The sequence below is a fragment of the Channa argus genome, chromosome 13 (assembly GCF_033026475.1).
Source record: "Channa argus isolate prfri chromosome 13, Channa argus male v1.0, whole genome shotgun sequence".
Taxonomy (NCBI): domain Eukaryota; kingdom Metazoa; phylum Chordata; class Actinopteri; order Anabantiformes; family Channidae; genus Channa; species Channa argus.
In genome coordinates, this window is record NC_090209.1 from 3739065 (window position 1) to 3752515 (window position 13451).

At 38.0% G+C, this 13451-nt stretch overlaps 1 protein-coding gene and 1 pseudogene across 1 annotated transcript; both read left to right on the top strand.

The window, feature by feature from the left end:
* Positions 1–7161: 7161 nt before the first annotated feature.
* On the top strand, positions 7162–9342 carry LOC137139733 (P2Y purinoceptor 1-like). The gene is made up of 3 exons (XM_067527404.1): positions 7162–8674; positions 8775–9014; positions 9089–9342. Exon 1 carries the CDS (start codon positions 7221–7223, stop codon positions 8193–8195), a length of 975 nt encoding a protein of 324 aa, XP_067383505.1. The 5' UTR covers positions 7162–7220; the 3' UTR covers positions 8196–8674; positions 8775–9014; positions 9089–9342.
* On the top strand, positions 9341–13037 carry LOC137139253 (P2Y purinoceptor 1-like; annotated as a pseudogene).
* The last annotated feature ends 414 nt before the right edge of the window (positions 13038–13451 follow it).

The following is a 13451-nucleotide window of genomic DNA, read 5'->3' on the forward strand; positions in this document are numbered from 1 at the left end:
ATTATGAGTATCAGAGTCCTGTCCAATGTGGATCCGGCTTCTCGCTCAATGACTGCTGGGATACGCTTCAGTCAGATAAGATAATAGATGGAGACTTACTATAGATCACTTAATAGTTTTTAGGCTCTTCAGTGCTCACTTAAAATGTGGGTGACAAAAAGGTGCCATGGTCTGTACTGTTTAATGTATCTACATGTAAATACCACAAATTAAAAACAAAAATTCTAAACTTACTACTTTATGACCATTAAATTGATCTTTGGAGATGTGTTCTGCAAGATAACAAGATTCTGCTTCAACTTTATACGACAGCATCAGTTTCCTCACTTCCTCACTAAGTGTTAAATGAGAATATATTTATCTATGTAACAAATCAACAAACAAACTTTTAATTGTTATCAAAATGTGTTTATAACACAAACATATCTACTGTAACTTAATATTTCCACAAATGCTTAAAAACTTGAACATTGACATGCTATTTGAGAGAGGGTTTCATAGGACATGATCTCTGAACAAAAAGCCACAATAAATCTGCATTCTCTTCATAGAATACACCAGCACACTCACAGAGAGGAGTTATATTACTGACTTCTGACCAGAAAATAACATATTGTTAAATTTTGACTAAATGGGTGATTAAATTCTCAATGTTATAGCTCTGGAGCAACTTTACAAAGTGGCAGAATCTGATGCCATGGCAATAAAAACGTGTTGAGATCATAGTTATATTTTGAAAGCTGTATTTACGATATGTGATGTGTATTTTTGCACATTGTTATTCAGTCATATGATTCTAAAGTCTTACAAAAATAGCACAGACGTTTAAAAAGTCTCGCTCACACTGGCTATTTCTGATCAGATATGTTTTACTTACAGCTTCACAAACAATAGACATGATCACCTTACAGAATTTGTTTGTAGTTTTGTTTTAGTTTATCAAGACCTGGGTCTTAGGAACTTGCCCCTAATTTGTCAGAAGATAAAACCTTTCTTTGGGCTTGTTAACATGGAAAATACGAGGAGGTTTGCATCACTTTCTGTATGCATCCTGCACACTCAATGTAAACCACAAGATAATTTAGAGTAATTACCCAACCCTGTGAGAACAAATGTTCATAGTACATTTCTTGTTTACTCCCACGGTGTTTCTAAGAAGAGTAAAACCTGACCAGGAAGCCTGGTTAATTTTAACATTTGACACATCAATGCACCACAGTCATTACCAGGACTGTATTTGTTGGTTTCCAGGTCACATGATGAATATGACATCTTGTCCTCATATCAGCTTTGAATTTACAGGGAAATTCCTGCCTCCTGTTCTCATCTTAATTCAATTCAATTCAATTTAACTTTATTTATATAGCGCCAATTCACAACAAAGTCATCTCAGGGCACTTTACAGAATAAAGTCAATATTAGAAAGTTGTATAAAGACGACCCAACAATTTCCCCTGGAGCAAGCCATAGGCAAAAGTGGAGAGGAAAAACTCCCTTTAACGGAAGAAACCTCCAGCAGAACCAGGCTCAGGGTGGACGGCCATCTGCCTCGACCGGTTGGGGTGAGTGGAAAGGGGAGAGAGAAAAGAACAGTGCAACAACAAAACATCGGGCAGATTGGTAGGACCAGTAGCTGCACGCTGGAAGACACACAGCTTTAAAGCCGGGGGACACCAGCAGAAAGGGACAGAGAGAGGGGGACAGAGAAGGACAAAGACAACTACGGAAGAGAACACACAGAGTTAATGACATACAATGGTGACAATTGCGGGGTGAGAGGAGAGGAGAGATGGTCAAGAGGAGGAAAGGAGCTCAGTGCATCGGGGGGTGGGTCCCCCAGCAGTCTAAGTCTATGGCAGCATAACTATAACTAACTATATGCTTTATTAAAGAGGAAGGTTTTAAGCCTAGACTTAAAAGTAGAGAGGGTGTCTGCTTCCCGAATCTGAACTGGGAGCTGGTTCCACAAGAGAGGAGCTTGATAGCTAAAGGCTCTACCTCCCATTCTACCTTTGGAAATTCTGGGAACACAAGTAGGCCTGCATTCTCACAGCGAAGTGGTCTACTGGGATGATATGGTGGTATGAGATCTTTTATATATGATGGAGCCTGAACATTCAGAGCTTTATATGTAAGAAGCAGGGTTTTAAATTCTATTCTACATTTAATGGGAAGCCAATGCAGAGAAGCTAGTGAAGGTGAAATATGATCTCTCTTGCTAGTTCCAGTCAGCACTCTTGCTGCGGCATTTTGGATTAATTGCAGGCTCTTAGTGGGAGTTAGTGGGGCATCCTGAAAGTAGGGAATTACAGTAGTCCAACCTAGAGGTAACAAATGCATGGACCAGTTTTTCGGCATCACTTTGAGACAGGATGCTCCTAATTTTGGCAATGTTCTGTAGGTGGAAGAAGGCTGTTCTAGAGATTTGTTTTATATGTGAGGTAAAGGACAAATCCTGATCAAAAATAACTCCAAGGTTCCTTGCAGTAGTACTGGAGGCCAGACTTATGCCATCTAGAGTAACAATATGGTTGGACATCATATCTCTGAGATTTTTGGGCCCAAATACTATAACTTCAGTTTTGTATGAGTTTAAAAGTAAAAAATTGTGGGACATCCAGGCCTTTATGTCTTGTAGACTTGAAGCTTTATTAACTGATTATTTTCATCTGGTTCCATAGATAAATATAGCTGGGTATCATCAGCATAACAGTTGAAATTTATGGAGTGTTTTCTAATAATGTTGCCTAAAGGAGACATATATAAAGTAAAAAGTATTGGTCCTAACACAGAGCCTTGTGGAACTCCATAGCTAACCTTTGTGTGCATGGAGGATTCATCATTAACATGAACAAATTGAAATCTATCAGACAGATAAGATTTAAAACAACCTAGTGCAGTTCCTTTAATCCCACTTTCATCTTCCAGTCTCTGTAATAAAATGTTATGATCAATGGTATCAAATGCAGATCTAACAAAACAAGTGTAGAGATGAGTCCATTATCTGAGGCCATGAGAAGATAGTTGGTGACTTTTACCAGTGCTGCTTCTGTATGATGAACTATAAATCCTGACTGAAAGTCTTCATACAAATTATTCCTGTAAAGGTGATCACATAATTGTTTTGTAACTACTTTTTCAATTATTTTAGAAATAAAGGGGAGATTAGATAATGGTCTGTAATTGTTCTAAAACACCTGGGTCAAGACAGGTTTTTTTAAGTAGTGGTATAATTACAGCAACCTTATAGGCCTGTGGTACATAGTCTGTTTCTAAAGATAGATTGACGATATCTAATACGAACGTATCTATAAAGGATGAAGCTCCTTGAGCAGCTTAGTTGGAATAGGGTCTAGCAGACAGGTTTTTGGTTTAGATGAGGTAATAACTGAAGTTAGCTCAGAGAGATCTATGGGTAAAAAACAGTCTAAGAGGGATTGAGGCCTTATCGATGACTCTAGCACTGCTGTACATGAAGATCTATCTGTAATTTTTGGGGGGAGGATCTGGTGAATTCTTTCTCTAATAGCTACAATTTCATTCATAAAGAAGGTCATGAAGTCATTGCTGCTCAGAGTTAAGGGAAAACTAGGCTCAACAGAACTATGGTTCTTAGTCAGCCTGGCTACAGTGCTGAACAGAAACCGGGGGTTGTTCTTGTTTTCCTTTATTAATGATGAATAATATGCTGCTCTGGCATCACGGAGAGCTTTTTTGTACATTTTTAAACTATTTTTCCAGGCTAAATGAGATTCTTCTAAATTTCTGGAACGCCACTTCCATTCCAACTTTCATGTTGCCTGTTTTAAGTTGCGTGTTTGTGAATTATACCATGGAGATCACCTCTTCTGGTTTACTTCCTTCTTTTTCAGAGGGGCAACACTATCGAGTATTGTGGGCAGTAAGGCTGCAGAATTGTCAGATAACCAACTTTTGCAAGAGTAACATTAAGGTGGCTACTTTCCATTGTATTAACATATGGTGAAGCAAATAATGAAAGAATTATTTCTTTAAATTTGTTGACAGCTTTTTCACTTAAGCATCTGCTATAGTGGAATTTTTCCCCAACTGCTATATAGTCCGTTATTCTAAATTCAAATGTTATTAAAAAATGGTCAGACAGAAGAGAGTTGTAAGGAAATATGGTTAAATTATCCGTTTCAATTCCATACGTAAGGATCAGGTCTAACGTGTGACTAAAACAGTGAGTGGGTTTATTTACATTTTGGGAAAAAACAATTGAATCTAATAATGAATTAAACCCAGTGCTCAGACAGTTACTGTCAGCATCTACATGAATGTTAAAATCACCCACTATAATGACTTTATCTGTACTAAGCACTAAATCAGATAGAAAATCAGAAAATTCAATCAAAAACTCTGAATAAGGGACTGGAGGACGGTACACGATAACAAATAATAGTGGTTTTTGAGTTTTCCAGTTTGGGTGTGAAAGGCTAAGAGTAAGGCTCTCAAAAGAGTTATAACTATGTTTAGGCCTATTGTTTATTGATAAGCTACAATGGAAGATTGCTGCAACTCCTCCACCTCGGCCTGTGCTTCTAGGAACATGATAATTAATATGACTTGGGGGGGTCGACTCATTTATACTGACATATTCTTCCTGCTGCAACCAGGTTTCAGTAAGAGAAAATAAATTGAATTGATGATCACTTATTAAGTCATTTACTAACAGAGATTTAGAAAAGAGAGATCTGATCTTTAATAATCCACATTTAATAGCTTTGGGGTTTTGTTCTGTAAGAGGAGTAGTCTTAACTTTTATTAGGTTATTATGATTAACTCCTCTTGTTGTCATATTTACTTTATGTAATTTAGGTCAGGGAACAGACACAGTCTCTATAAGTATGTGGGAGTTGGGGGGGGGTGATGGTTGTTAGGACACTGCAGAGAGGTGTGTAGGACTGGATCTCTGCATCCTAGGCTCAACTCTGGATTGTCATTTTTTTGGTTGACTAATAAAACCAGCCATATTTCTGGATAAGAAAGCTGCACCATCTAAAGTAGGATGGATGCCATCTCTCCTAATCAGAATGAATTAGGAGAGAACGTCATTGAATGACGACATGCGGGTGTACATGTCGTCACTGGTCACGGCAGCATCAGCTTCCTCACTTCCTCACCAAGCGTTAAATGAAAGTGAGGGGCAGATTAACTCCGACTCACTCTGTGGTTATCTCAGTCATGGTTTGGCTTCTAGTGGGTATTCACAGTCTTCCTGACATGTTCTACATTAAGACATCTGGAAACCACACTGAGGGATGTTCAACATACGTTGACGATTACCTGAAGTACACCCTTGGATGGACACCTACTGCATTTTTTATCCCATTCCTCATCATACTGGGCTGCTATGGACATGTGGTTGTTGTTCTTTGTTACATTCCCTATGATGTGCTTAAGTCCAACAAAGCTCAACAAGTTATCTTTCAGAAAGATTTGTGAAGAAAACAAAAGCACCTGTTGTGGTGGGGAGGCTCAATGCTATGCAGATTTTGTAATACTTTTACAACAATACGCTGATTGTGTTGAATTTTAAGCTTTGCTACACATTTGTTCTCATTGCATATTGCATGAGAATTGGACATGAGGCTGAAGTAGAGCAGCAGAATGGTTGAGTGGTTAACCACCTTAGCGCTAGAAGGTCCACTTGGCATCTCTCAATTTTCTTTCTGGGTAAAATTTGCATGTTCTCTCTATGCCTGTGTGGGTTTTTTCTGGTTAATTCAGTTTCGTCCCACGATCCGAAGACATGCTTAATGAGGCTGAGGTTCCCCTTCAAATACCACAGACCATACAGTCATCTACAGGCCAAATAAACTGTCAGTGGCAGACAATTTATTTCAATTTCATAAAAAAAACATTCAAATTTGAACAACTTCCCATCTGTGTGTTAATATACTGTACAGTTATCTTTGGGACAACTACAGTAGCTAATAGACAGATTACAACAAATATTATTTTCATTATTTAACTTGACAAACCTAATTAATGCCCTTGTTGCAAATCTTGCTGCATGTATAAAGGAAAAACTCACTGTAATAAAATTAATTCTAATATGCCTCAAAAATGTGATTCTTTTGTGGTAAAAATATAATATTTGGACTGTTGCTTACAATAAAAAGGACAGCTTATTGGTACTCAAATCGTTTTACACTGCTTCTCATTCACACTCACAATCACACACACATTCACACACTGATGGGGGAGCTGCTATGAAGCAGGCCAACACTCACCGGGAGCAACTAAGTTGGGGTTCAGTCTCTCAGTCTCAGGCTCAAGCACACTTCAATATGTGACCGGAGGAGCCAGGGATCAAACCAGCATCTGGTGGATTACTGGTTGACCGCCCTACCTCCTGCGCCACAGAAGCCCTGACCATGCAACTGCTTGTTAGCTATTTATTTCATTTATGAGTCACCAAAACTGGGGGTGTGTAAATGTAAGTGGCTGTAACTCCTGAATGGTAATGTGTCACTTTTGTCAAACCTTAAAGCTGAAAGTGTTGACCTTGCTCACATCTTGAGTTTTTATTATAAATTTAATGTGGTTGTTTTAAAGAGGTCAAGTACCAAAGAAGGCATAATTTTATTATCAGTTTTTAATATTAATAGATAATATATCTAGATTACACACCAGCTATCTCAAGAATGGCAATTCATCACAGGAAATTATAAGTCTTTATATAAACCTAACTACTATCAGATAACTCCTCCATGCTGGTGGGTGTAACTGAGGAAGTTACAGTTATCTGGAAATAATGTATCACTGTAATGCAGTCAACTTATAGGCCACATACTAAATGTTAAAAATGATCCTGGAAGCATAAGCTGACAAACTAGAGACACTCTAATTTAGTTTCAGTTCTACATATATTCAATGGTGAGAAAATGACATGAAAATCACAGAAAATCTACATGTGACTTTATACACAAGTAAATTTAAACCTATAATATGATTGCAATGTGAACTCTCAAGGGTTTAGCATAATTTTGATTTTCTGTTTTATTTTTTTCTATGCATTGTAATTTCCTGCATTTTATCAGGTGCACATACTCAAATGTGGTTTTGTCAGCCTGGGGATTGAAACAGGAAGTCTCCTCTAAACAACCCACACAGTAATTCTGTAACTATAAATCTTTATAGAGGAACAGCGATCACAGAGAGAAGGATTTCTACTGCCTGCTGACCAGAAGACGATGAATACCACATCTTGTACTAAGGTCAGCTTTGACTTTACAGGCAGATTTCTGCCTCCTGTTTACATCTTAGTGTTCATCGTTGGTCTGGTAGCTAATGGATGGGGATTGAACTCTTTGCTGCAGAACTGGAAGAAACTAAAGATCATCAATGTTTTTGTTCTCAACCTTGGATTTGCTGATATTATGTATCTGCTCACACTCCCGTTCCTGGTGGTTTACTACTTTATGAACAGTAAATGGATTTTTGGAGATGTTTTCTGCAAGATAACAAGATTCTGCTTCAACCTGAATTTATACGGCAGCATCGGCTTCCTCACTTGTATCAGTGTGTACAGGTACCTGGCTATTGTCCATCCAATAAAAGTTATGGGCAGATTAACTCTCACTCACTCTGTGGTTATCTCCATCACAGTTTGGTTCTTGGTGAGTGTCCAAAGTCTTCCAGACATGTTCTACACAAAGACATATGGAAACAAGTCTGGAAAATGTTATGAGACCACACACAAGATATATGTTGAGGATTATCTGAAATACAACCTTGGATGGACATTTACTGCATTTTGTATCCCATTCCTCATCCTGCTGGGCTGCTATGGACATGTGATTGTTGTCCTCTGCAGAGGAAAAGCTACTGACAAGGTACTGAAACAGAGATGCTTGAAGTTGTTGTTCATCTTGATTCTTCTCTTCTCTGTTTGTTACTTTCCCTATCATCTATTCAAGAACCTCAACCTCTGGTCAAGAGTTCTGTCCAAACACAAGATTTGCCATCAATGGTATAATAGAGTCTACATTGCTCATCAGATAAGTCGTGGCCTTGTGTGTCTCAACAGTGCTCTCAACCCTCTGGTTTACCTTCATGGAAATGAGGAAATTTGTGCTCAGCTCAGACGTTTGCTCCATCACATGTTCAATCGTCCACTAGAAACAACGTCCCGCAGTGTGCCCATAACACAGATTATAAATGCTTAACACAAAAAGAAATATGAATTGACATTTCAGCTTAGCTCAGATGTCTGTTCCACCAAGTCCTGCTGCCATGTGGCTGCTTAACACCTCTAGTCAAATCCAATAGTGCAAACTATCTGATATTGAAATATTGTATTGCATCATCTTCTACTTCCTCTCAATGTACATATACTTTAAAGTGTCAATGTTTTGACTAATTCTTCTGTCATACTACCACTGTGGTATTAAGAAAATTGTGGAAAAAATAAGGGCACCTATTGTGGTTTTGGTGGGGAGGCTTAGTACCATGTGTTTTGTGTAAAAACATTATAACAGAAAGTTCATCTTTTGATTTGAATTGTAGGAGTTTCTTTTTCTGCAAGACTCTATCAATCACATCTCGTTATCATGATCTGGCCCTGCTGACTCCTCACATTACCTGCTTGTCTGTAACCCATCCCTCCAGACTCCATCCAGGTTCCTTCACCCATGCAGTCTGTTTTGTGAGTTCCCCACTATTTAACATTTCTTTAAATTGGATCTTGGAGTGTTTGACTATTGCTATTGCATCTTGGATTCCATAAGTTTTGGATCTTGTAATAGGAAACCCTTTGGATCTGGGGATTCTGAGTTGGAGCTTGGATTGTGGACATTTACTACTGGCACTGCGATGACCTAAATGTTTATTACTTGGTACCTGGTACCTCCACCTCCCATCCACTGGCCCTGTCATCTGTCATTTAACCTCCCTCCTGGTTTCCCCTTTTGTGTGGCTTCCGACTCACTCACCTGCCCCTCCAACCATACTTGGTATTCTTCTGCCCCTGCTGTCTCCGGCTACAAGTAAGCCCCTTTCTGATTATCTGCATCTTTGCCGCCAAAGATATATATTATAATCACCTCTCTCTTGTCCTCAGTGCTCAGTCTCCCCCTCAGTCGCCCAGTATACTGGATCCTGTAATGACTCTCCCACCTTCAGATCACCATTCGTCTATTGCAATTGTTATGAATAAACTGTCCTAACCTTCCTCTTGTGTTCTGTGCTTCTGGGTTCTAATACCAAAATGCAATAAACCCATTACACTCGCACCCATTTAAATAAAAGAAGAAGCCAAAAGACATAAGCAAAGAGCAGCAGAGTGCACCAACTTGTACAGAGATGATACTGTCAATTACATATATTGAGCGTCTGCCTGCAAAGCCAGAGTGTACATCCAGTTAGAGTGATCGGCAGATTAACTCTCAATCACTCTGTGGTTATCTCACTCATGGTTTGGCTGTTGGTGAGTGTCCAAAGTCTTCCAGACATGTTCTAGACTAAGATATATGGAAACAAGCCTGGAAAATGTTATAATACCACCAACAAGAGATATGTTGAGGATTACATGAAATACAGCCTTGGATGGACACTCAATGCATTTTGTATCCCATTCCTCAGCCTGCTAGGCTGCTATGGACACATGATTATTGTTCTCTGTCACAAAAATACACAAAAATGTACTGACAATGTACTGAGCGAAATAAGTTTGAAGTTGTTGTTTAGCTTGATATTTCTCTTCTCTTTGTTAAATGAAGAAATTCCCGCTTAAGTCAGACATCTGCTCCGGCGACTTTGTCACATGTTCAAATGTTTGTCCAAAAACCTCCTTTATGTCCATAACACAAATTAAAGATACTTAACAGAAAGCGAAATCTGTACTGGTAACATATTATTATTGCGTAACGTTTCCCAATAATTTAAAATATATACTTCTGTTTTACCTTAATTGATATTTGCATATTATAATCACACATTTTGCATAAAACATAAAACAAGACTTATATTATTATATTATATCATAGTTATATATATATATATCATTCAGTGTAATATTTTATCTCGTAAAATTGCATTTTATCATGGAAGAGCTGCTATGCAGCTGAGCCAACTAAGGTAGTGTCTTGCTCAAGGACACTTTGACATGTGACTGAAGGAGCCATGGATTGAACCAACAACTGTGAGATTGGTGAACAACTGCTCTACCTTCCTGTGCCACAGTCGCCCCTGCATGATGCATGTTTGTGTGAGGACCAGATGATGGGCACAAGATTCTGGGCCCCACATGTCAAGCTTTGCCTGCATTAAGAGAAATAACCCACTTTCAACTGTAACCTGTTTCTGTATCAGCCATAATCATCTGCTTTAGGAAATACGTTAATTTCTTTGAAACAAAACAGATAGTATTTACTCTAATAAGAATTAATGTTATTTACCCTACTGAGGTTGGAGAACACATCTCCATAGAAAACACCAGGAGTGGGGGCAGATACAAAATCTCAGCAAATCCAAGGTTCAATCATATAGCAAAGCAAATTTGCAGCCCTTGGCCTAAAACAAGAACAGCTGACTAAGTTTTTCTTTGATGTCATGTTCTTGACAAACAATTCAAGAGAATAGTTTTCTTGGCCATAGAGTGATTAGACATAATTCTTTGGTGAGACTAAATGTGAGTGGACAATATCTTCCTACAGTCTATTGACAGTTACACTGCCGGAAAGGATGGATATGTGTCTGGGGTGTAATTAGCATAACTTAACTACAGAGTAAATGAAAGTGTTGGCCCTGTCCAGTACAGTGCATAGTCTGTATGTTCAGGAAAAACAAGAACCTGTTGGAGAGAAGTAAACTTGTCTTAATAATATGCTGTACTTAGAAATGTTAAGTGGAAATTCTCAGAAGAAAAGCAATTTTAATAAGTCATATGTCTCATTTGTCAACAGTTGCTTTGCTTACAGTTTGGTTTTATTCAGTTTTTATATTAAATCTAAAAACCCATCAGGTGTCTCAGCCGGTTTCTTTAGGCCTTTTTACATAGCACATAGATAGAGGTCTGTGTGCATCCTGTGATAACAGGATGTAAACCAAAAGACATATTATCAATTTCTGCCCTGCAATGTGAGATTAAATCTATATAGTACATTTCTTGTTTTTCACTGTTTCCAAGAAGAGTAAAGAGCTAACCAAATGTTCAGTTAATTTAAACATATGATAGAGATATCAATGCACCACAATTATAAATCAACAAGAATGTATTTGCTGGTTACCAGGATACACAATGAACACCACATCTACCACATCTTGTCCTTATATCAGCTTTGACTCTGCAGTCAGATTCCTGCCTCCTTTCCCATCCTAGTGTCCATCATTGCCATGCTTGCTAATGCATGAAGTCTCCTGCAGAACTTAAACAAACTAAAGACATGGTAAGAGGCATGCTGGTTGGTTCTTCCTACGGTAAGTGTCACTTCCTGTTTCTGCACACTGTGTTAGATTTCTGCTGAAAGACTGTTCACTGATGAATCATAGCTTTTAATTTATTTAAATAAGTAATTTCTAATAACACATAGACATAACAGAACTCCCACATTCCCTAGCGCAGACAAGTCTCAGCGACCACTCCCCTTGAGTCGCTACAATATATATTACCGTAAAAAAATATAATAAGAATTTGCAAATTTTAAAGTGTTGAAATCTATTATCAATGAAACAGCAAATATATACATATAAATATACATGTGACGAGTTCGCCGGAGTAGACGTCTGAGCTGAGCAGGAATTTCTTCATTTTCATGAGGGTAAATCATAGGATTTAGAGCACTGTTCAGGCACACGAGGCCATCTGATGAATAATGAAGACTCCATTACGCCATTTATGGCAGATTTTCTGTTTAGCAGAGGTTAACAGAGAAGAGAATAATCAAGTCTTAGTACATTGTCAGTCATTTTTGTAATAGGGAACAACAATCGTGTCCACAGCAGCCCAACAGGATGAGGAATGGGATACAAAACACACTGTCTATAAAAGGCAGTATTGTAGGGAATCCTCATCATGGATTTTATGCGTTGTATTGTAGGAAATTTCCAGACTGTTTCATTATGTGGTTTATCTTTATTCCTTTCTGTCATTGGGTTTTTATAGGGGAAAGCAGGAAGATACAAGTCAGTCACTTGCATTTAAGGCTGTGGTTATCAGGACACTGGGATGACAACCTCAAACATAGGAAGTTTTGGACAAAAGTCACTGTCTGAGGCTGCAGATGCCTGAGGCAATGTAAGGATTGCTTTTTCTGATATACATAACGTTTGTTGATTTCTATTTTTGCTCAGTTTTTAACTGTAAAGAGACTATTATTTTTCTGTGACTATTAATAAGATGCTTTTCCTCACACAGTGCGTAAAAATTCTCAACATTCATCAGGTAAATCCGAGATAAATAAGCAGATGACTTGTAGCTGACAATTGTGGGTGTCTGTCTAGGGCCGTCAATGAGTGTCGAAAGTCTTCCAGATATATTCTACCCCAAAAAATTTGGAAACAAGTCTGAAAAATGCTACGATACCACCAATAATATGTATATTGAGGATTACCTTAAATATAACCTTGGGTGGACATTTACTGGATTTTGGGTCCCATTCATCATAATACTGGGCTGCTATGGACAGATGGCTGTACTTTTAACAACAATGACAAGAACTGACAAAGTACAGAAACGACAAAGCCTGAAGTTACTGTTGATCCTGATTCTTCTTTTCTCTGTTTGTTACATTCCCTATCATATATTCAAGAACCTCAACCTCTGGTCAAGAGTTTTGTCCAAACAGAGTATACGACATCAGTGGCGTAATGGAGTCTACATCGCTCAGCAAATAAGTCGTGGACTTGTGTGTCTGAACAGTGCTCTCAACCCTCTGATTTACCTTCATGGAAATGAAGAAATTCCTGCTCAGCTCAGACATTTGCTCCAGCGAGCTCGTCACATATTCAAATGTTTGTCTTTATCAGACTCCAACTCTGTGGCCCCAACAATAACTGAAGAAGAACTTTAACAAAAGTAAATATGTTTCATAGTAATTCTGTGAAATACATCAAACCCCAAACTGCCCAGTGTTCAAATTGGGAAATTTTCACTTAAAAATTATTTTTATTATTATATTTTCCAATTATTCTGATATTGTTGATTACATTTATTTGCCAATGTATCCATGTATATACAGAAACATTCCAATTCAATTCATTTCTGCAGTTTTTATTATTGTAACATTTTGTAAAAAATTGCATTGGAGCATGATATGTAATTAAGTTAAAGGGGAAATGTAACATTAAAAAACTAACTCTCACTCACTCTGTGGTTATCTCAGTCATGGTTTGGCTGTTAGTGGGTATTCAAAGTCTTCCTGACATGTTCTACACTAAGACATCTGGAAACAAGACTGAGGGATGTTATGATACCACCTCTACAA

Coding starts and splice junctions, on each gene's coding strand:
- LOC137139733 (XM_067527404.1), top strand. CDS start 7,221: ATGAATACCACATCTTGTACTAAGGTCAGCTTTGACTTTACAGGCAGA.